General features: G+C 53.7%; 1 protein-coding gene across 5 annotated transcripts in view; it reads left to right on the top strand.

The window, feature by feature from the left end:
- Positions 1-23,038, top strand: part of ACAP2 (ArfGAP with coiled-coil, ankyrin repeat and PH domains 2) — a 70,171-nt gene extending 47,133 nt beyond the window's left edge. For 2 of the 5 annotated variants that reach the window (XM_084847864.1, XM_084847863.1), the window contains 13 exons: positions 7,105-7,156; positions 7,856-7,956; positions 10,110-10,215; positions 12,343-12,548; positions 12,731-12,800; positions 13,079-13,173; positions 14,525-14,697; positions 15,858-15,950; positions 16,838-17,025; positions 17,180-17,289; positions 18,264-18,374; positions 19,348-19,409; positions 22,848-23,038. In XM_084847864.1, the coding sequence (XP_084703990.1) occupies positions 7,105-7,156; positions 7,856-7,956; positions 10,110-10,215; positions 12,343-12,548; positions 12,731-12,800; positions 13,079-13,173; positions 14,525-14,697; positions 15,858-15,950; positions 16,838-17,025; positions 17,180-17,289; positions 18,264-18,374; positions 19,348-19,409; positions 22,848-22,951 (1,471 nt within the window). In that variant the 3' untranslated portion in view covers positions 22,952-23,038. Of the gene's footprint in view, positions 1-7,104; positions 7,157-7,855; positions 7,957-10,109; positions 10,216-12,342; positions 12,549-12,730; positions 12,801-13,078; positions 13,174-14,524; positions 14,698-15,402; positions 15,508-15,857; positions 15,951-16,837; positions 17,026-17,179; positions 17,290-18,263; positions 18,375-19,347 lie in introns of all 5 variants that reach the window. The other 3 variants (XM_084847861.1, XM_084847860.1, XM_084847862.1) reach the window with 3 other exon arrangements.
- The last annotated feature ends 129 nt before the right edge of the window (positions 23,039-23,167 follow it).

Below are 23,167 nucleotides of genomic sequence, written 5' to 3'. Positions count from 1 at the left end.
AAGGGCCGCTGACAATGATCTTAAGGTCCAGGCAGGCACATATGGGAGGAGGCGATCTTTCAGATAACCTGGCCCAAGCCGTTAAGGGCTTTGAATGTTAACACCAGCACTTTGAATCGGGCCCGGAAATGGACTGGCAGCCAGTGCAGCTGAAAAAGTACTGGCATAATATGAGCTCGCTGGCCAGTCCCTGTTAACAATCTTGCTGCCCTATCTTGGACCAGCTGAAGTTTCCGGACCGTTTTCAAAGGCAGCCCCACGTATAACGCATTGCAGTAATCCAGACGAGAAGTTATCAGAGCATGGATAACTGTAGCTAGGCTCTGTCTGTCCAGATAAGGGCGTAGTTGGTATACCAGCCTAAGCTGATAAAAAGTTCTCCGTGCCACTGAGTTCACCTGTGCCTCAAGTGACAGTTCTGGGTCCAAGAGCACCCCCAAACTACGAATGTGATCCTTTAGGGGGAGCGCAACCCCCTCAGAATAGGTTGAATATCACCTAGCCGGGCAGACGAACCACCCACTAAGAGCACTTCCGTCTTGTCTGGATTGAGTTTCAGTTTATTGTCCCTCATCCAGTTCATTGCTGTGCCCAGGCCCTGATTCAGAACAGCCACTGCCTCACCTGGTTTTGATGAGAAAGAGAGGTAGAGCTGGGTGTCATCCGCATATTGATGGCGCCTCAGCCCACACCTCCGGATAACCTCCCCCAGCGGTTTCATGTAGATGTTAAACAGCATGGGGGATAAAACAGAGACCTGTGGAACCCCGTGGCACAATTGCCATGGCACAGAGCAATAATCCCCCAGCACCACCTTGTGGAGTCAGCCATCCAAGAAGGAGCGGAACCACTGCAGTGCAGTGCCTCCAACTCCCAACCCAGACAACCTATCCAGAAGGATACCATGGTCGATGGTATCGAAAGCCGCTGAGAGGTCCAGGAGAATCAACAGGGTCACACTCCCTGTGTCCCTCTCCCGGCAGAGGTCATCCCACAGGGCGACCAAGGCAGTTTCCATTCCAAAACTAGGCCTGAAGCCCGATTGAAATGGATCTAGATAATCTGTTTCATTCAAGAGTGCCTGGAGCTGTCTTGCAACCACCCGCTGAAGCACCTTGCCCAGGAAGGAGATGTTGGCCACTGGCCTATAATTGTTAACTTCCTCTGGGTCCAGCTTAGGCTTTTTCAGGAGTGGTCTAATTACTGCCTGTTTTAAAGCGGCAGGCACCACTCCCTCTCTCAAGGAGGAATTTACAACCTCCTGGACCCAGCTGGACATCCCCTCCTTGTTTGGTTTAATAAGCCATGAAGGGCAAGGGTCAAGCACACAAGTGGTCGATTGGACTTGGCCAAGCACCTTGTCCGCATCCTCAGGCCTCAGTAACTGAAACTCATCCAATAAAACTGGACCAGACAGTGCTCTGAATGCCTCTACCAATGGAACTGCATTTATTGTGGAGTCAAATTCAAGACGTATCTGAGCGACTTTATCTTCAAAGTGCCTTGCAAACTCATCACAGCATGCCACCGAGGGTTCCACCATCTCTCTCCCTGGCCCAGAATGTAACTGGCCGCGAACCACTTGGAAAATCTCCGCTGGACGACACTGAGAAGATGCAATGCTGGTGGAAAAGAACTGTCTCTTTGCCACCCTCACTGCCACAGAGTAGGCTCGATAGTGGGCTCTTACCTGTGTTCGGTCAGACTCAGCACGAGTTTTCCTCCACCTGCGTTCTAGCCGCCTCCCCTCTTGCTTCATTGCCCTCAGCTCAGGTGTATACCAAGGAGCTGGCCGGGCTCTGCTCAGAGGGAGAGGGCGCTTGGGTGCGATCGCGCCGACTGCCCGAGTCATCTCTGCATTCCACAGAGTGACCTGGGCTTCGACATGCGCACCAGCCATACCAGCAGGAAAATTCCCCAGAGCCCTCTGGAATCCATCAGAATCCATTAGCCTCCGGGGGTGGACCATTTTAATAGGTCCCCCACCCTTGCAGAGAGGGAAGGCTGCCAGGAGTCTAAACCTCAACAGGAAGTGATCTGACCATGACAAAGGGACAGATGTTAATTCCTCCACTTCCAGATCACCATCCTCCTGCCCAGTCGAGAAACCAGATCAAGCGTGTGTCCTTTTATATGTGTTGGGCCAATGACATGTTGGGACAGCCCCATGGTTGTCATGGTGGCCTTTAAGGCCTGAGCCGCCCCGGATACAGCGGCCTCGGCATGGAAGTTGAGATCCCCAAGGACCATCATCCTAGGGGTCCTCAGCACCAAGTCCGAGACCACCTCCGTCAGTTCAGGCAGGGTGTCTGATGGGCAGCGGGGTGGGCAGTACACCAACAGAATCCCCAATCTGTCCCGGGTACCCAACACAAGATACAAACACTCAAGATCTGCACTCGAATGAGCAGGAAGCCTAGAGAGGGAGATTGAATTCCTATAGACCACAGCAACCCCCCCTCCCTGACCCTCAAGTCGGTGTAGGTGCTGCACCGAGTACCCAGGAGGGCACAGCTGGGAGAGAGTGACCCCTCCCAGTTCCCCCACCCAGGTCTCAGTAATGCACATCAGGTCAGCCCCCTCATCCACAATCAAATCATGGATGAGGGAGATTTTATTTTGGGCCGACCTGGCATTCAGCAGCAGCACCACCAGACCTGAGGGGGGACTGGTAAGGCTGCCAGGAACCATCAGGTTGGGGGAAGAACCAGAAGAGGGGACAGCTGTAAGGTGTCTAGCTCCTCTTCTCCTCAGCTGGCCTGCTAATCCCCCAACGCCATACCTCCCCCTGCCCATGACCACAGTTATGGCACCTCCCTGACCCCCTGAGTTCCTCAGTAGTCCTCCCAGGCACATATTAAAATGTTAAGATATAAAATATAAAATAATATAAAAGAACAGCAGCTAAGAAGGAGCAGATAAAATCTACATTTGCCCCTTTCTCCCTGGCCTTTAACCTTCTGCCCTCTGCTGCTATTTGCTGCTGGTATCTGTGGCTGCTGGTGTCTCTGGAGAGGCGGTGGGTGGGTCTTCATGTGCTGTTCCATGCGTCTCCAAGTGCAATGTTAAGTGCGCACTTAGCCTCTGGCCGCCCCGCCTTAAGTACCTGTTTGGCAGGGGCAGAAACAGGCTCAGGGTCCACCTGGTGCAGCTGGCTGGTCCTCCTTCCCCACAAGCTCCTTCCCGAGCAGCCTCTGGCAGCCCCACCACAAGTTTGCTTCTTGTGGCCACAGACCCCAGGCCTTTTAGACTGAGTTTTAGCCCTGCCAGTGGCTTTTGTCTAGCTTTTAAGATCTTGCAGCCTCTTTAGTCTTTGTGCTTTACGATTGTTCTGATTCATGTTTTCCTTCTGTATAAACTACTCTGGGCATTTCTGTTGAAGGGCGGTACAGACGTTTCTAGAAGGGACTGCATCAATCTCTATGCCTTGCCTCCCTCCTCCCCCCACAACCTGTGCAGCCTTCTCTCCTTCATAGCACCAAGTGCTCCCAACGTTCCTCTGGCATCTGTGGATAGCAAAGCTTGCCCATACTAGAGAGGTATGTGAGAGTGAACCCGTCTCTTTGGACCTGCTGAGATTGGCGCCTTCACTTCCTCCTCTCTGTCGTGCTCTGTTTCCGTGCCATGCCAGCTCTCTGCTTATTTTGCTTGGGTTTTTTTATGTGTTCACCTCCTTTCTCCCACTTATGTTTTAACCCTCCCCCATTTTGTCCACCTGACAGGAAAAAGCCCGATGGCCTCAGGTACCAGCCAGTTTCTGGCACCCTTTTTCTTCGTGCCCTTGTCTCTGACCAAGCATGCGCGTGCTGAGTCTCACCCTCCCTTTCCACCCTGATAGCTTGCGGTGGAGAAAGCAAAGTGCTTCTGCGCCGCCCTTCCTGATGCTCAGCACCTCCTTCTCCATGGCATGAACAGGGTCAATGAATTGAGGGCCATGGGGAAAATACCCCCCCCCCCCGTGCGCGCATGAGGATTCCCCTTTTTTATGGCACTGGGAATGTTGCTGTTCCGTAGTGGTGGCGTGTGGACTGGAGCAGAGTGCCGCAGGGTCACCGCTGATGCATGTGAGAGGTTCAGCCTACATCAGGCCTCTCCAGAGCCAGCAAAAAGGCCCCCTCTGGCAAAGCTGACTGTGTGGCGTTCAAAGGACACTCTTGCCTCTGCCAGCTCGGTTTCTCTCATCCTTGGCCATTGCATCCCCTAGGCAGGATTGTGTCATGCTTGTCTGAAGCCAACCTTGCTGCTGTATCTCCAGCTGTGGTCATGCAGAAGTCCTGGGCAACCCCTGTGTGCTGGATACCCAGATATTTGCCCAGTTTTAGACACCTCAGGAGGAGGCCTAGGACAAGTCCCTGTCTTGGGATTAGAAGGCAGAGGAAATGGCTTCCTAGGGGGCTGGAAATTGGAGGCCTCTGGTTCTCCATGAAGTGCTCCGTGCCTACTGGCTCTTCTCATAAAAAAATCCAGCATGGAACTAGATCAGCTTCTGAGGTTTCCCTTGAATGGTGTCTGTTAAAGATGCAGAAACCAGAAGGGGTCTAGGAGAGGGTACCAGGGGATGGAACATAGGAGAGACAGCTGCCCCTGCTCCCCAGTGCTGCCCGATCCCACGTTTCTCAGCAGGGGGCAGCTTTTGGAAAAAGCGAATTGGTGGCTCCTCATGTGCAGGGCTTGGTAGTGAGCCAGAGCGTGTGGCCACCCGACATTGCCCTTTGCGGGAGGGGAGGCGTCGCACGTGGCTTCGGGGCACTGGGAGCATCTCCAAAGCGCAGCTTGGTGCAGGGCTGACTGCGGAGCCTGGTAAGGGCTCTCCAGAAGGGAGTGGGGCAGCCCCCCCCCCCCCCCGGTCTGGGTATTGACTCGCTCCTCTGGCTCAGGTTGGCCCAGACATGGGAGTGGGACCTGCCCCCTCTGTCGTGCATCAGCAGAACGTCAAGTCGGTACCTGACCCCTTGCCCCGCTGTGAGACTGAGACGCTTGTGTCTTTGGAAAGTGTTCTCCCCCCCGCCTCCCCAAGGAACTGAGCTCTGCTAAAAACTACTCCCCGCCCCCGCCCTGGGTTAGATGATCCCTCCACTGTGGCTCTCTCCTGATGGACAATGCAGGGAGCCCTGCTGGACTCCCACTGCGCCCATCTCGTTTTCCTGCCAGCTGTTCTGATGCTTGCCCCCCCAGTGCACATTGCCTGATGGCCCTGCAGCCCTGAGCAGCAGCACTTATGCAGAGGAGCAGCCTTTCCTACCTGCACCTTGGTCTCACTTCAATGTTTGACTCCTTCCTTACACCTTTTCCAGTGCAGCAGTGGCCCCCATTCTGCATGTGGGTGGATGATTAATTCTACTTTCTTGAGTGGAGCTTTAAAAGGATCGAGTGTATTAACGTTCGGCCATCTAGCACCCAAAATTCAGCCGCCTCTGCTGCGAAGTGTGCTAACTCTCTCGTGTGGGATGTGAGCTCCCTCCCTTTGCTTATGGTCTGTTCTGCTTTTGCCAGTGCTGGATCTTGGTTCAGGAAGAACCGCCTCTAGATTTGGGAATTCAAAGGCAGCTTTCATCATACATCAGACTGAAACAGCGACTTCTCGCCATTATGTGGCAGGCAGCACAAGGATCCCGACCCGTGAAAATGCTGCTGCTGCTGCAAGGCCAGCCGGAAACCTCAGCGGGACAGTGCTGAGCGTGGCAGCAGCAGCCCTGATGCCGGCTGTTGCTTGCTGTGCTGCTGAGCTGCTGTTTCCACTGATGCCTGATCGCCCACAGCTCCGTGGGGAGCGGGGAGCACCTACTTTCTGTGCAGAAGGTCTCTGGTTCAGTCCCCGGCAAGGTGGTGAGAAGGCCGGCTGCCATGGGAGTCTGGAGGGCTGCTTGCTGCCAGAGTAGGCAGAACTGGGCCAGATGGACCAAGGGCCTAGCTGGTGGTGGTGGCAGCAGTGGCAGCAGCAGTGTCTGTACGGGGCCACAGCCTTTCATCTTCCACAGCTGCTGCTTTGGCACACTGCCTGAGGGACAGGAAAGGCATGGGACGGGATGGTTAGGGTGCCAGCTCACTTCAGGTTGCAGTAATGGGAGGCTGTGAAGAAGACCATCAAGGGGTTCAGGTAACATGGGTGGAGGCTTAGGGGCAGGTGCCTCTTCAGAGGCGGCCTTTCTGTAACAGTGCAGATTTGCAGGAAACATTCAAGACGGGTGGCCTTCACCTTTTTGGTTCACCCCTCATGGGAAACGCTGCATAGGCAGCAGCAGCGAGGGATGGACTCCTCAACCGGGCACTGTGTTGCGGAGTGCACAATGTGGCCTCTTCTGTTTCTTCCCCTGCCCCAAATAATCCTTCCAAGCCTCCCCCTGCCTTGAAATATGACTGACGAGGTGAGGAGGGCCAAACGTGACGGAGCCAGGGGTGACGGAGCCCATTAGATCTGCTTAAAGGCAGGGAATGTTGTAGTGCATGGCTGACCAGAGACAAGATGTGAAACACTTCTGCTTAAGCGTGTGTGTGTGTGTGAGAGAGAGAGAGAGAGAGAGAGAGAAGGGGGGCTTAAGTTGGTCTGTAAGCTGGCACTCTTGTTGTAAGCAGAGGCCACCTTTAGTATTTTTCATCCTACTTTTGCATATGGAACATTCCCAGGAAACAGGGACGACACCAGGTGGCCATTCCAAGCACCCCAGAGCCCTGACTTGATCTCTTCCCTCTCCCTGCCCCCGCCCCTCTGGCAAGTTAAACAGCAATGGGGGAGAGGAGTAATTTTCTCACTCCAGCTGATCTGTGCTGCACCTGTAATTTGCAAAGCACTTTTATGATCTTCTTTTGTTTTTCACTTCCAGCAGCCCTATAAGGTAGGCTCTGTTTTTCCCTGTTATTTCATAGGCTGATAGTGTCTTGCCAGAGTTCACACAATGAGTCCTTGGCCCTTGAGCCCACAACTCCCAGATTCAGGTCCAGCTCTCTTTGCAGGAACCACATAAGGACTCAGAGCTTTCATGGAGTGATGAATCAGTGAAGGATTGTAGCCCTCTCATTAGTAGAATCTCTGCCCCCCTCCCCCCCCAGTGTCCAGTTTCTTACTGTCAGATGAGTGTACTGATTTTTCTCCCTTCATTTGTGTAGACGCTGGTTCTCCATACAGAATAACCAACTGGTCTACCAGAAAAAATTTAAGGTAAGTCCTGAAAACTCATTAATTGCAACAAGGGGTGGTGAGGATGTGACTGCAGAGGGCTTCAGGGTTGTTGTTGTTGTTGTTGTTGGTGGTTCTGTGAACAAAGCTGTGTCGGAGAGCCTTGGCGAACTGTTTGCAAGTATTTAGTTGATCGTTTTAGATTCACTTCCTGGTATTTAGCTGCTTGTTGCATCCCCTCCCCAGGGTGGGCTGGTGTCAGTCTTGGTTGTGGAGAGAAGCTCTGCCCCAGGAGCTATGCTGTACAATCTGCAGGCAGTGGAGCAACAGGAAAGGAAAGGAAAGACCCACCCACAGCCAGAAGGATGTTTGTTTGTTTGTTTCATTTCTATACCGCCTAATAGCCGAAGCTCTCTGGGCAGTTCACAGAAATTAAAACCACAAAGCGCATGTTCCTGACCCAGCTACTGGAGACGGGCTGGATTGTGTGCACACCAAGAACTGGTCCAGTTTGGAAGGGCTCACTGACCCTATGGTTTGACTGCCCAGAAATGAGGACATCTTGGATTGTGGAGCAGCCATCAAAGTTCCATCTGCCTCCTGAACCCCCTAGTTGAAAGCTGCAATTACAGATGAGAGCTTCTCTGCTAGGTTTAGCTTAAGGCAGAACAAAGACTCTTGGGAAGCAGCACACCCAGGCTACCTGCCGTTCTTGTCTTCCCTCTTCCTTTCTTTCCCCAGGATAATCCCACTGTTGTGGTTGAGGACCTGCGTCTGTGCACAGTTAAGCACTGTGAGGACATAGAAAGGCGTTTCTGTTTCGAGGTGGTCTCTCCAACAAAGTAAGGAGAAATCCTTGGAAGGCTCATGTATAAGAGAAGTTGCCTTTTGATTGCAAAAATGTGACAACAACCCCCCCACCTGCCCCCCTGGTAACCACCATAAAAATCAGTTGCAGAAGAGAGAACTTCCAGAGCAGTGCATAGAAATGGGATGCTGTAGGCTTGCCAGCATGGTGTAGTAGCTGGACTTGGGCCAGAGAGAGCTGGCTTCTGCTCCCTGCTGGCCTCAGGCTGGCCTCTCAACATCACTTCCTCCCCCAGGAAGGAATACACTGTGATCCCGCCCCCATGTGGCTGCTCCTTGAAGGAGGGGCACAAATGTGGGATGACATATAAGTCAGAGGTTAAATGTCCAGGCTGGTCTTGGTTGCCTATGAATGGAAGCTTATGATTATTTCATTAAGAACTTAAAACAGTAAACCATGTCATTCATGGTCACCAGGGGCAGCTGGCTGTACTAATCGTCAGGAAAATGCCCAGGCAAACAAATATGTCTTAAGTTGTCGGCAGAAACACTCCACACTAGGAGCCTGCCTAATTTCCATGATGAGACTATGGTGGGGCCACAGTGGAGAAGGCTGTTAACCACCTTAACCACCACTGTTAGGTGAACATCATTAAATTGTGGTACAAGCAAGGCCACCGACACCAAACATAAAAACCGGGGCATTGTAACCTAGGCTTAAAATAGAAATTGAGTCCCAAATGTAGCCTATTTTAAAAGAATTATTCTCTTTGAGAAATCATGGAGGACAGGGGAAGTGCCAGATGACTGGAGGAGGGCTAATGTTGTCCCTCTCTTCAAAAAGGGTAAAAAGGAGGAACCTGGGAACTACAGACCAGTCAGTCTGACATCAATCCCAGGGAAAATTCTGGAGCAGATGATAAAGCAATCCATCTGGAAGCACCTTGAAAACAATGCTGTGATTACTCGAACCCAAAATGGATTTGTCAAGAACAATTCTACTCAGCACTGGTTAGGCCTCATCTGGAGTACTGTGTCCAGTTCTGGGCACCACACTTTCAGAAGGATGCAGACAAACTGGAGAGGGTTCAGAGGAGGGCAACAAAGATGATCAGGGGACTGGAAACAAACCCCTATGAAGAGAGACTGAAAGAACGGGGCATGTTTAGCCTTGAGAAGAGAAGACTGAGGGGAGACAGGATAGCGCTCTTCAAGTACTTGAAAGGTTGTCACAGAGAAGAAGGCCAGGATCTCTTCTCGATCATCCCAGAGTGCAGGACACGGAATAATGGGCTCAAGTTACAGGAAGCCAGATTCCGGCTGAACATCAGGAAAAACTTCCTGACTGTAAGAGCAATACGATAATGGAACCAATGACCTGGGGAGGTGGTGGGCTCTCCCACACTGGAGGCCTTCAAGACGAGGCTGGACAGCCATTTGTCAGGGATGCTCTGACTTGGATTCCTGCATTGAGCAGGGGGTTGGACTCGATGGCCTTGTAGGCCCCTTCCAACCCTACTATTCTGTGATTCTATGACTTCTTAATCCATGAGCCCCCTCAAAACCTGGGGCAGAGGGACAGAAGCCACTTTTTTCTACTAGGGTCCCCCCCTCACTACGAGTGTTCTTTCTCTCCCATGGACCACCGTATTTGCCCCTACCTCCTCCTTGGTCCCTGCCCAGGGCTGCCCAGGTGTGTGCCTCTTGATTGTGCGGGCAGCGGGAGCTCCTGCTGGCACTTGGCAAAATGTTTTGCTTCCTTTGGGGATGTTGAGGCATGTCTTCCGATCACGAGATCAAGCTTCTTCTTGGCCACGGATCTGACCGTGTGGTTAGTACGAGCTCTGCCTGCCAGCAGACTTTGATCAGTGCTGGTTACTCTTGTGGAGCTTCAAACTGTTGACCTGAGGTGGAAGTGGGTGGGGGGTAAACTTGCAGACTAATTTGGAGGCTGCCCAGAGGTGCAAAGACAGTTTCTTCTTCAGGATGCGTTGAGGAGTCTTTGGAACAAACTTCTGTTGCCAGCGCTGGCACGCATGGAGCCTTTTGCTGTGACTGTGAACAGTGCTGTGTTGGTTGTTGCCCCCAGCCCCATTAGCCACAGGTTGGGGAAGGGCAGAACTCGACGTGCTGCAAGGGACGTCGGTTCTGGGAATGCTCAGTGCACGTCTGTCATTCTCTCTTGCAGGAGCTGCATCCTTCAGGCAGATTCGGAGAAGCTGCGACAAGCGTGGATTAAGGCTGTGCAAACTAGTATTGCTACGGCCTACCGGGAGAAAGGAGACGATGCAAAGGCAAGTGGAATCTTTCTTCCCAAGTTGCAGTGAAGCTTTTATTGCTGAAGGAGCAGGCAATCTTTGGAATGACAAAGGACTCTTCCCGAGGCAGTGGGAGGCCACAGAAGCGCCTCCAGATCTCATTCCAATCTCAACCACTTTGTGCTTTTTAACCTTCCCTTCAATAAAGTAATTAAGTGGGCAAAGCCCCTTTTACTCCAGGGGTGGGCAACCTGCGGTCCTCCAGATGTTTTGGCCTGCATGTCCCATTGGCCTATCCAGCATAGAGGCATGATGGGAGTTGTAGGCCAAAAAAAAAATCTGGAGACCCACAAGTTGCCTGCCCCAGTTTAGCGAAGTAGCTTTCTTTTGGTCTTGGATCAACTTCAGTGGAAGTAACTTCAGATACAGCTGGCGAAGGGCCTCGGGTGGAGCGGGTCAGTCAGGCTCCTCCGGGGGCCGGTCCAGGGAGGGCCTTTGAAGGCTGCGTCCGCACAGTGGTGCTGCCTTCCCCCGCCACCTGCTGCAGTCCAGGAGCACGTGGTTCCAGGAGGTGTGCGCAGGTGAGTCACGCTGCAGCAGCAGCAGGCGGAGGCGAAGCTTGCCGTGCAACCTGGCAGGTGTGTTGGCTGTGGCGGCTTCTCTGTGCAGCGCGGCTGCTCTCCCCAGTGGCCCTTTCTGCTCCTTCTGCTTGTGGCGAGGCAGCTGCAGGCGTTCTGTGCCAAGACCAATGATCCAGACCCATTCCAGTCTGAGTTCAGGCCTGGTGTGGGGACCACATCAGCCTTGGCTGCCCTGCTGGATGACCTTTATCGATAGAGGGAGTGCAGCCTTGCTCTTCTCAACCTCTCTGCGGCTTTTGATACCGTCAGCCATGCAGTCCTTCTAGACTGGCTCCATGGGGTGGATATTGGGAGCACTGCGCTCCAGTGGTTCCGTGCCTGCCTGCGGGGTCAGCCTCGGAGAGTGATGCTGGGGGAGTGTGCCCCAGAGCCCCAGCACTTGTGCTGTGGGGTGCCACAAGTTAATATTTTATCTCCAGTGCTCTTCAACATCTATATGAAGCTGCTGGGAGCGGTCAACTGGGGATTTGGAGTGAGGTATCATCAGTATGCAGATGACACCCAGCTCTGTTTTTCCATAACATCTGAATCAGGTGTAGCCATGCAGGCTCTGGACCAGTACTTGAACACTGTGGTGGGCTGGATGAGGGCCAATAAACTGAGCTTGAATGCTGGCAAGATGGAAGCACTGTGGGTGGGTCACAGATCTGGGAAACAGGTCAGTTGTCTGTTTGGGATGGGATCACACTCCCTCTGAAGGAACAGGTGCATAGTTTGGGGTACTCTTGAGTTCATCTTTGTCCCTTGAGACTCAGGTGGCTTCAGTGGCTAGGAGTGCCTTTTACCAGCTTTGGCTGATACGCCAACTACAGCCGTTCCTGGACCGTGATAACTTAGCCATAGTGGTACAGGCATTGGTAACCTCAAGGCTGGATTATTGTAATGTGCTGTATGTGGGGCTGAATTTGGGCTTGGTCCAGCAGCTGCGGCCGCTGCAGAATGCAGTGGTGAGGCTGCTAACTGGGGCCTCCTTCCAACAGCAAGCTGCAGCCTTGCTAGAAGAACGGCACTGGCTGCCAGCAAGCTACTGGTGTTGCTGGTGTTCAAGGTGTTGCTGTTGAACTATGAAGCCCTAAGCAACTTGGGACCAGCTTACCTCAGGGAGCACCTCACCCCTTCTGCCCCCGCCCGGTCTCTGTGCTCATCAGAGGGGGCCCTTCTGAGGGGGCCACATGCCCCAGAGGCCCACCTCAGGCACACGTGCAGCAGAGCACCAAGGGTTGCAACACCCTCCCTCCGGAGGGCTTTGCCAGCTGACCTCAGAGAGGCCCCCACAGGCCTGGCGTCCAGATGCCGTCTTAAAACCCAACCCTACGCAGGCTTTCCCTGAAGTGTGACAGCTGTGGCGTGTAGCACACTGTCGGGTGTGTGGTTTTATTGCTCCTTAGTTTGCATTGTCATGTTTTTATTATTACATTTATTGTTGTTGTGATGCCGTTGTATTTTGTGTTCACCACTGTGATGCCTCTGTGGAAAGCAGTGTAGAGATCTGCATAATAAATAAATAAGGATGTCCCCAAAGGTGGAGAGAAAGCCGCCCCCTTCCGCAGGGAGCCCAGAATCCAGCGGGGAGGCCCAAGAGAAGCTGCTGAGGGGCGAGAGCTCTCTGCAGAGGGTCCAGAGCCTTGCTGGCAATGCCGTGTGCTGCGACTGTGGCCTGGCTGACCCGCGGTGGGCCAGCATCAACCTGGGCATCACGCTGTGCATCGAGTGTTCCGGCATCCACAGGTGGGCGGCAGGGGGCAGGCTCCTTCCCGAGCAGCCTGGCTGGCTCCCTTGTTTCCCTCAAGCTGGCAGAGCCGTGGCTGGGCTTTGCACCTGTGGGCACAAGGAGCAGCCACCCCCGCAAAAGAAGGCTGCTGCGCTGCCCTTCGTGCCCCCCCCCCCCATGTTTCTTTCTCTCTGTTCAGGAGCCTGGGCGTCCATTTCTCCAAGGTCCGGTCCTTGACACTAGATTCGTGGGAGCCGGAGCTCCTGAAGGTACTGTCTGTGGGGCAGGCAACGTTGGAATGGGCAGGTCCTTGCGCTGGCAGCAAGCTTACCCCTGTGGAGTCTTGAGGCAGCCCGATGTGGGGCTGGCATCAGAGACGGACTGTTTGGCAAGGAACAGCCAGTCTTGGCCCAGAACAACTGGAGTATCATTTCCCCCGCCCCTCGGTTGAGTCCTAGTCCTTGCTGCCTTCCGCATGGGAGGCACATGAAGGATCGCCCAGGGGGGCCTTGTTCTTCATCTGAGCGCTTCCCAACTTTTCTTACAGCTGATGTGTGAATTGGGAAATGATGTCATAAACAGGGTGTATGAAGCCAACTTGGAGAAAACGGGAGGCAAGAAGCTCCAGCCTGGAAGCCAAAGGTAGCGGGTTGAACTAGATCTCTGGCACCACAGGACACCTCTCCGTCTCCACCCTTGTGTGCCATTTCTCCTCTCTGTTAGAACTGTTTCCCTCATGGTCCCCCTTTTGTACTCTTCAGCCAGCCTCTTTGACTCATCTTAAGAAATTATTTTAACACCCTCTTTCTTTCCACTCTTGATGTACAATTTGGCTTCTTTTTGAGGTTCAGTTTGGCTTAGAGAATGCGGCGGCTCGCCTGATTAAAGGCAGCCGCCGGCGAGATCACATCACTCCAGTGCTGAAGGAGTTGCACTGGTTACCAGTTGTTTTCTGGGCCAAATTCAAGGTGTTGGTTTTGACCTTTAAAACCCTATATGGTTCCGGCCCAGCCTATCTTAAGGAGCGCCTCCAGCAGCACCAGACAGGCCGCTTAACAAGATCAGCCTCGGATGGCCTTCTCTCTGTCCCATCAGCCAGGACAGCTAGACTGGTGGGGACGAGGGAGAGGGCCTTTTCTGTGGTGGCCCCCACTCTGTGGAACTCCCTCCCTAGGGAACTCCGCCATGCCCCCTCTTTAATGAGTTTCCGTCGTGCATTGAAAACGTGGTTGTTCAGGCAGGCATTTGGGGTGGGTTAGGGTATTTTAGAAAATGTTTTTACTGTAGAATTTTATTGTTTTGAACTGTTTTGTTGTGTGTTGTACATCGCCCAGAGTGGCTGGGTGACCAGCCAGATGGGCGATTAATAAATTTAATAATAATAATAATAATAATAATAAGTTTCTCTTTCTCCTGTTCCGGGGTTAAATGCTGCATTCTGTAACTCTTTTTCTTCCTTCCTTTCTCTCCTAGCTTGTGCAAAGTCCCCCCTTTCCCCTCCAACGTCCCTCTCCTCCTTTTATGTCATGTTAGACAGTAAGCCTGTGGGCAGGGACTGGTGTGTTGTTTTCGCACAGCCCCGAGCATGTATTAGTTGCTTCTATAAATCATGGGTGACAGCAGCCTAGGCCCCAGTGCAGAGTTCAGAAACTGGCAAGACGCTGATTCCTGTCTTCCTGCTCTTGGGGTAGGGACAGGGACATGGCTCCGTCTTGCCAGGCGGGCCGGGAGCAGGAAGTTCACATCTGGCCACCGTCCCAGAAACAGTCGGCCCCAGAGCTGTGGTTTCAGGGGTGGCTCTAGTGGTTGGCTCATTTCATAGAAAACCATGGATGCTGACCCTGGGCCCAGGGCTAATGGCACAGGCTTCACTGGGTGGAAGCAGAGGAAATGGCACAATGGTGAGGAGACTGGGGCGGCTCAGAAGGGCCCTCCCTTCACCCCCTGATGGCAGGCGCAGGGAGTGCTGACAGGGCTTGTTTTCTGTCTGCAGGCAAGAGAAGGAGGAGTACATCAGGGCCAAGTATGTGGAAAGGAGGTTTGTGGCAAGGTGTCCCGTTGCCTCGGGAGGAAAGCCTCACCCCCCCAACCAAGATGCCACGCCACCCAGTGTGCTGCAGCCATTCCCAGCTGCGAGTGAGCAGATGGGGGCCACCTGTCTGAAAGGTACTCTCACCTTAGCTGATGGCTGTGGCGTGCTCCATGCTGATCTCTCTCTTCCTCAGAAACGGCTGCTTGGAGGAAGAGCAGAGGCAGTCCCTTTATCCTGGGTTTCTGTGCACAGAGAGGAAGAGAAGGCGGCTTCGGCAATGTGGGAAGGAAGGGAGGAGGCTTGGTAACTGCTTGGAAGTGGGGCAAGACGGAAAGAGAATCATAGAATCATAGAATAGTAGGGTTGGAAGGGGCCTACAAGGCCATCGAGTCCAACCCCCTGCTCAATGCAGGAATCCAAGTCAGAGCATCCCTGACAGATGGCTGTCCAGCCTCGCCTTGAAGCCTCCAGTGTGGGAGAGCCCACCACCTCCCTAGGTAGTTGGTTCCATTGTCGTATTGCTCTAACAGTCAGGAAGTTTTTCCTGACTTTCCTGACGTTTTCCTGACAGGGAGAGGTCAGATGTCTCTTAGATTTGCACAGCGGGGGGCGGGGGGGGGGCATCCAGTTCCCATTTTCCTGGGAGGAAGTGCTGCTGACAGCTACTGTTGCTTGCCTGATCTCATTGGGCATAGTTGTGGCCGTGGTGAGGTGTTTGCGCCTGAGGTGCTGCGGCGTACTAATCAGCTGATTTCCTCCCTATTTTTATCCTGCTAACGGTCTCCTTTCCCCTCCCTCCCTCTGGCCTGCACTGTGCTTGCTAACTTGCATGTCCCCAGAGGTTGGTGTAAGTAGCAACAAGGCAAGGCGGGAGTCTCTCTTCTGTCCCGATGAGTTAGATTCACTCTTCTCCTACTTTGATACCTCCTCAAAGATGCGTAGTAGTAAGTATCACTCTCAGCTGAGCAGTTCTTGTCACTCATCGTGTGGTGTGGCCATCTCCCCCCTGCCCCCAATCTGCCACGTTGCTCTGTGCTTCCTTGAGAAAAAATGGACTTTGCTTGGCTTCCTGCCTTTGCTTAAATCGCTTGCTGCAGACTTTGGAAGAAAGTGGGGAGAGTGAAGGTAGTGTCTTGGGGCTCTATGGTCACTACTGTGGCTCACTCCTGCTCTTTAGCATTGTTTTTCAGTGGTTAGGGATGAAAACACCAGCGAGAACTTGCTTCTTCGTGTTTGTTGTCTGCCTGTGAAAAGCCCCTTCTGGGCTCCTAATGGCAGCTTCTTCTTACCATAGTGCGAAGCAACGACAGCGGGTTCCAGCACAGTGCAGGTGACAGCAGAGAACACTTGGCCTCCACTGTGTCAGCAAACACCTTATATGAGCCAGGTAGGATTGGCTGGAGCCTGTATAGGGATCCTTGTGTGGCCCCCATTAGTGGAAATAGCTGCTGGAGACGGCAGCTTTCATCCAGAAACTGGGGAAGAAGCATGTTTTGGATTGGGGCGCACAGCTGCTTTTTCTTCTAAATAAGTGGCCAATTTTAAGCACACTTCTTGAAGAGTGTGAATCATGACATGTAGTTTGGCCCTGAAGTGTTAGGGCTAACTGATAAAAAGTAAGTCAGTGAGTCTGGACAGCACTGGCCTTAAAGAACTCAAACGAGAAATTACTGACCTTGCAAAAAAAATGTACCACTGCTAAAATCTGCCTCCTTACCTGGGAGGCAGCTGAGGTACCAAGCGGGGATGGAGTGCCTGGAAGCTATGGGCCCCGTTTTTCCTGCTGTGGTTGTTACGGCAGGGGTGGGCAGCAGGCAGATTGGGATCTGCTGGTAGATCTCTGGGCAATTTGTGGTAGATGGGCCAGAATTTCTGACTCCCTAGGGTTTAACAAGAGCAACAATCAGCCCCCCCTCCCCAGCTTTAAATCAGGCTGCTAAAATGAGGAAAACCAGGAGTGGATTTTTGTGTGTGAGGACTGTGGGTCTCCCCTCCCTGCTGTCCTGTCTCACACCTGATCCCGGTTGGTGGATCTTGGGGTTCATGTAAAAACTGAGCTATGTCCTGCAGGCTTGATGTCTGCCCACCACTGTTGCAGTGTTACAAGTCCTCATCTCATCTTTGGGTTTAATCCCCAAATGGCATCTGGGCTTCCATCATTCTCCAACAGGACTGCGGCTGGTGGAGTTGTTGTGCTTGAGAGCCTCTGGCCCGGCCCGGCCCTGCAGTGGGGGTGTGGGCTGTGCTGGCAAGCCGCTGCCTCTTCTTTTCCAGAGAGCGAAAGGCCTGCTGCTATTGCTGCTTCCCAGGACACCAAGTTCCTCCCAGGGCTGCAGCTGTACGAGGCCTCCTTCAAGAAGAGCCTTCCGCAGATGGCCGAGGCCTTGGCCCACGGGGCAGATGTCAACTGGGTCAACACGGAGGAGAACAGGTCCACTCCTCTGATGCAGGCAGTCCTTGGGGTGAGTGCCTGCGGAGCGTGATGAGCAGTGGCTTCCCCCTCACCCATGCCTGTGGCCTGAGGCGGAGGATCAGGTGTCATTGCCCCTCGGTTGGCAAGGTGGGAGACCTCCTTGGGAGTCACCGCTCAAGTCTGAAGCCCTGTCTGCTCCTCAGGGCTCCTTGGTCACTTGTGAATTCCTGCTCCAGAACGGGGCCAACGTGAACCTCAGGGATGCCCACGGCCGGGGGCCCCTGCATCACGCCACGGTCCTGGGACACACAGGGTAGGTGTCCGTGTATGCACTGCACTGGCTGTTGGCCCAGGGTGCTTCTTGGCAGCTGGGGATGAGCCTCCTGTGCAGGACTCTTCACCTTCTGCACCCAGGACATTGGAGTAATTTGCATGGGTGGCTTCATTTGTGGTTCCAGCATTTGCTGTGTTGTTTTCTGTACCTCAAGTGAGATGATCACAAAAGTAGCTTTACGGGGGGGGGGGGATTACAAAATTCTCCTTTGTTTCTGTCCCTTGGGATCCTTGACAAATACAAACTAAAACATTTGGAGGAAAATATCTCCAGTTCCCCCCCACCCCTGTGATGCTGAATGTGCTTGGCTGAGAGGCCTTTCTGCCTTTGACCCCCTTTATTTAAGAGGTTTTGAGCCCACCTTTCAGGGTGCAGTGCCCTCACAAGGCATCTTATAACATTACGAACACATAAACGTACAATTGCTTGCATGCGCGCACGCACACAGTAGTGGCATGCCTCTGTACACCAGTTGCTGAGGAATGTGAGCGGGAGGGGGCTCTTTGCACTCGCGTCCTGCTTGTGGGCTTTCCGTGGGCGGCTGGTTGGCCACCGTAGGAACAGAATGCTGGACAAGATGGACCCTGGGTGTGATCCAGCATCAGGGCTGTTACGTTAGCAGCAGCTAATACTTTTTAAATGCTTGGTTTTTTTTAAAAAAACCCAGTGGTGATGAACCCATACGTATCTCTCTGGGCAGGGTGTTCCAGAGGTGTGGGGCCACCACTGAGACAGCCCAGTCCCTACTAGACTGATGGCTCTTGCCAATGGGCCGAGAGCAGGGCATCTGAGCCGACCTCGAGGCTTGGTTGGGCGCAGACAGGGGTGGGCAGTCCTTCAGGTAACGTGGCCTCTGACCACTTCAGCCCTCCGTGCTTCCATTGGATTCTTCCTGGCAAAGTCTGGTGTGTCTCTGGTAGAAATCTTGCAGCAGTGTGATTCCTCTTTAACAGGCAAGTGTGTTTATTCTTAAAACGGGGCGCCAATCAGCATGCGACAGATGAAGACGGGAAAGACCCTTTGAGTGTTGCCATAGAAGCTGCCAACGCAGATATCGTGACACTGTAAGCACTGGGCTTCCATGTTCGCGTCACACAAGCATAATTGTCCTTTGAACTCCTGGTTGGGCGAGACTGAAAGGCAGGCAGGCGTGCTGGCCGTCTCTTGGGGCCTTCTCCCCAGCCCTTTCAGCCAGCTTTTCTTGTCTGCCAGCGTCACGAGCAGCAGCACGGGGAATGCTTTGCTCTTCTGGGCCGGCCTCTTCCCTCGATGGCTGGTCCAGCCTCATTTGGTAGATCGCGCCAGAGAGCTTCCATTTACTATCCGTCCACTAGAAAACTTGCTGGAAAACTGTCCAGGCCAGAAGCTAAAGCAGTGTTTCCTAGAGAGTAAAATGAATGGTGCTCATTTCAGGAGCGTTTTTGTGAACCGCCCAGAGAGCTTCGGCTATTGGGCGGTATAGAAATGAAATAAATAAATAAATTTGAAGCTGTGCCCTGTTGGGTCACAACAAATCTCTCCCTTTGCTTAAAACCTGAGTCTGTCCTTTAGTAAAGGTGAGCCCATGTTGGAGTCCTGAGGCCCGCCTAGAGAACAACCAAGATAGGACCCCCTTTACCAAAAGCCACTCCATCCCTCCCCCCACCCCCTCCAGTGCTCATTGCAGGCCCTTTGTGTCCCCTGGACATGGAGCTGGTCTGTACTTCTGTTGAATTCAGAACTCCCTTCACAGATTAAAGCCCCTTGATTAGCTTGTCTGGAACAAATCCACCCCCGTCTGTGTAATGGAACAGAGTATTCCTGGTGCGCTGGCTGGTGTGGAGTAAAGACTCAGAAGTGGACATTCGGCCTCTCGTCGCCAGCTTCTTGAGGCGCTTGCATAGAGCAGGGGGTGATGGTTCCAGAGACAGGAGTGTGGGGGGTTGTTGGAGGGGCTGCCTGCATGTCTGTGGTATTGGGCACAGGGCTCCGAATTCAAGGCAATGCAGATGGATCTGCCGATTCTGTCCCTCTAATGCTACCTTTCTCTTCTCGCAGATTGCGTTTAGCAAGAATGAATGAAGAGATGCGCGAGTCAGAAGGACTCTACGGCCAGCCAGGTCAACTCTCAAATAACCACACTGAGAGGCAGTACAGGAAATGCATCCAGGAGTTTATTAGCTTGCAGCTTGACGAGTCGTCGTTCCTTGAGCCAGAGCAGAATTTGTGCAGCTGTGTGTGGCCGTTGTTCCGACAGGCAGCAGGGGCTGAGGGACAGGTCCCCCAGGGCAGAGATGCCGCCCTTCTGACGCTCTGCTGCCCTTGACACAGAGCCGGGAAGGGCCGTGCCTCCTGCCGCCCCCCGAGCAGCGTCATCTGCACATGTTGTGGAGCAGGCAGCCTGCCGCTGCCGCCCCTCCACCTCGCTCCCCCAGCAGGACACTGAGCCCAGATGGAAACCGCTTGGGCACAGCTTGTCTTCAGTCACACAGGATGGCAGGCGCCGCTTTGGCACGCTGAAACGCCGGCCCAGCCGCTGCTGTGCAATGCTGCCAGGTCAGCTGAGGGGATGGTTGGGATGCAAGGCAGCGGAGGCATCCTGTGCCTCGTATCGCAGCGGCGAGCACCTCTCAGTGGAGCCTCTTCCAGCGGGACACATTGGCTGCTGCTTGTGCTTTTCACAAAATGGGTGGGCGGGCGGGCGGGGAAGCGGAGGAAGCAGTGGCATTCACAAGACCAGGCTCATGCGGGCCGGTTGCCCTCAGGGCCCAGTACGCACTCCGCTGTGCTGAGAGAGAACTCCAACATTCTGGGGCAAGATTCTGTGACCTGTATAAAATCTGCAGACTCGGCACACTTGCATGCTCTTTTCCCTGCTTTCACTAGCTGGTGAGGGGCAAGGAGCAATGCAGGGCACTACTCACACGGCTCCTCTGTCTTGCGGGATGTCCTTGAGATTTCATCCATGACCACCTTTCCAGCCACGATGGCTAGGGACTGACAAAGCCTGAAATGAAGCAGAGATGCTCAGGAGGTTACATCTTACCCCCGTCACCAGTGCCCATGCTGTCTCTGGGCCCAGTCTCTGCTAGCGGAGATGGTGGTTCACTCAGACAGATGGGCGAGTGATGAAAGAAACTGTGTCTGCCGCTGCCCTTTGGAAGATGGACTGAGCAGCCCCCTCGGGAGTAAGATAAGTCGTGCAGGTGGACAGAAGTGGGGTCTCTCAGTCCTTTCAGCCCTCGCTGACCATCGCCTTGAGAGGGTGAACGGGGGCAGTTAGTTGGTTCTGTGTCCCTAGCGAGAGATGCTGGAGGATGGCCCGACAACCCAAACCTGTTCTGCCAGTGCTTCAGAGCAGCGTGCAGCCAGCTTCATCTGCCCAAGAGGAGCAGTCTGGCTCCGCCAGTCTGTCCCCAGAGCAATCCTCGGCCACTGCCTGTCCACGGGGACTGGAACTCAAGCTCTGCAGCTTCGGAGACACCCTTCTAAGTCGACGGGTAGTCCGGAAAAGCACGGCCTTGTGCCTCCCTCTCCCCTTGCCTGACGGGCTCGGGCTGTGCGGAGCAGGGAATCTGGCACCCGCTTGCTGCCCTAGCAGCTGGCCCCTCCCATGGCACCCTCTCACCGAAACGCAGATGTCTCTGGCAGATTCCAGGTGCAGTAGGAATCCTGCTTGGTTGGGGCTTTTCGTGCTGTTTCCCATGGCACTTGTGCTGGGTTAGCATCCGCTGCTCTCTCCTTCTCCTCCAATGAAGCAGCGCTACACAACATACTGTTTTGCACAAAAGTATTTCTTGGAAGGAAATGTGGGATTTTGATCTAAAGCAGCACTTTGAACGTTTCAGGCCACTGATACTTGAATGCGACGCAGCATAGAGTTCAGAGCACTTTGATTTTCCTCCTTCATTTTTGATTGGGATTCTTGTTTCTATCTTGAGTAGTCGAAAACTGAACTGAAAGAAAACATTCCCCGGGCAGCCGAGCTCCATTACCCTGGCGGCGGCAGCTCCTCAAAGCCCTTTCCCCCTCCTCGGTAGTTTTGCTGTATTCCTCACATGGCTGTGGGGACAGAGGATGGCTTTGCATGCTGCTCTGTTGCACCAGAGGCAGCTTCTGTGGGGTGTTGGAGATGAAGCCTTCTTCCATCAAACTGATTTGCCACTTCAGGGGACTCAGCTGATGTGGCACAAGTACCCAGAAATGAGTGCCGTAACTCTTCAAATGGTGGGAAACGGTAGCAAAAGTGATGCCCGTGTGCCTGGCCCCTAGAAAAACCACGGCAGGCACTGTGCCTTAATCTGCCTGGTGGAGTGCAGAGAGACGAGGGATGGCACACCCTGCCTCCTGCCCTTGTCATTCTCGTGGCTGCTGAATCTTGGGGCTGGGAGTGGTGGCTTACCAAAATATTGAGACCTCACCATCTTGTGCCAGAGCACAAGCACCTTAAGGGGAGCTTGCAGTCCGATTGATGAAATGGTACAGCAGGTGACAATGGCCCGAGGACGCCTGTGCAGCCAAGAGCACAGCGTGACGGCCCCTCCCCCGCTCTTGCTGGCTCTTGCTCACAAGGCCTATTTCAGTCTCCCCCTGCAGCATTTGGGACAGCTTTTCTGGGGTGCTTCTTGAGAGAGTGTGCGCAAAGCTGCTTTGTTCTCATTCTTTCTTTGCTCTCATTCTGGCATTTTTTCTAACTCTGAGCTTTCCTCTATATGGCTGGCTTTGCGGTTCTCGTCTCAGGTAGAGTCCGGCTTTGTCTTAAGTTGCTTCTCCAGTGCCTGCTCACAGCTGAGCGTGGCCTCTCCGGTTGAAAGACAAAAACCAAGGCCTGCACTTGACAGCACGGTGGGCCATCGGGGCCAGATCCAACAGCTTGGGAATCGCTGCACTCACACAAAGCACTTTTGGGAGGCGTATGTTTTGGAGGGGGAGCGCTGAAGCCCAAAGAAGGGGAGGGTGGCGGCAGCCCTGTGCCTGTTCGCCCCTTTAACTTCCAGGAGGCCTGCCGGAGCGCCCCATGCTGGAGTGCTACAGTGAGGGAACATTCAGGGCCTGAATAAAACGCCTTTTAAAGTCCGTCCACGCAACTGTGACCATGCTGCGGCAGGGGGCGATGCTCAGGCCTGCCTGGTCTTGGGCGCTACCAACAGAGGTCTGTGACACCTTGAGCAACTCCGTTCTGCGTTGTATTTGCCACTGTGGTTTGCTCAAGCTAGAGGCAATACTGAATTTTTTAGCAATGAAATGTTGCATTTTGAATGTTGGGACAGCACAGTATCCCCACACTGGAAATGCTGCCTTGAAGAAAGATGCTTGGTTTTTGCCTGCCACCCACATTGCAACTGTACAATTGCATGAAATTAAGCACAGTCTGTAAAGGATTTCAGAAGCCCTCCTCACCCTTCAGTCTCTTCTGAGGATGAGCGAGATGTGTTTCACTCCAGCAAAAACGCAATTTTGCTGTGTAGCCACAGTGGCTGAAAGCTGGGGGGGGGGGGCAGGGAGTGCCTCCTGTGGGGATTTATTTCTGCAACGTGCATTTTCTTCCTCCTCTGCAGGAGATGAAACCTATCAGGACATATTTCGTGACTTCTCGCAAATGGCATCCAATAACCCGGAGAAGCTAAACCGCTTTCAGACCGCTGAGGCACAGAAGCCGTGAAGGGACGAGCAGGACTGGACTTTCGCCCTCCCCCGTGTGCTTGGACGCCGCCCCCTCCTTTTTATACATAAAGCTGCTTTAACGAGACGTGGTGTCCAGTCTGTTCGCCGCCGCCTTGCTCGGGAGATGCCGCCCGCCTGGGCGTGGCTGCAGGAGCGCCTTCCCGGGAAGGGCCGGGGCGCCCGCGGCCTGGAGCCCCTCGCTGCGCGGCAGGGC

Source organism: Heloderma suspectum, chromosome 3, assembly GCF_057233095.1.
Source record: "Heloderma suspectum isolate Gila_16-S chromosome 3, 16-S_ref, whole genome shotgun sequence".
In the NCBI taxonomy this organism is placed as follows: Eukaryota; Metazoa; Chordata; class Lepidosauria; order Squamata; family Helodermatidae; genus Heloderma; species Heloderma suspectum.
Note: the sequence above shows the minus strand (reverse complement) of the source record. Positions and strands in the feature narration are given on the sequence as shown.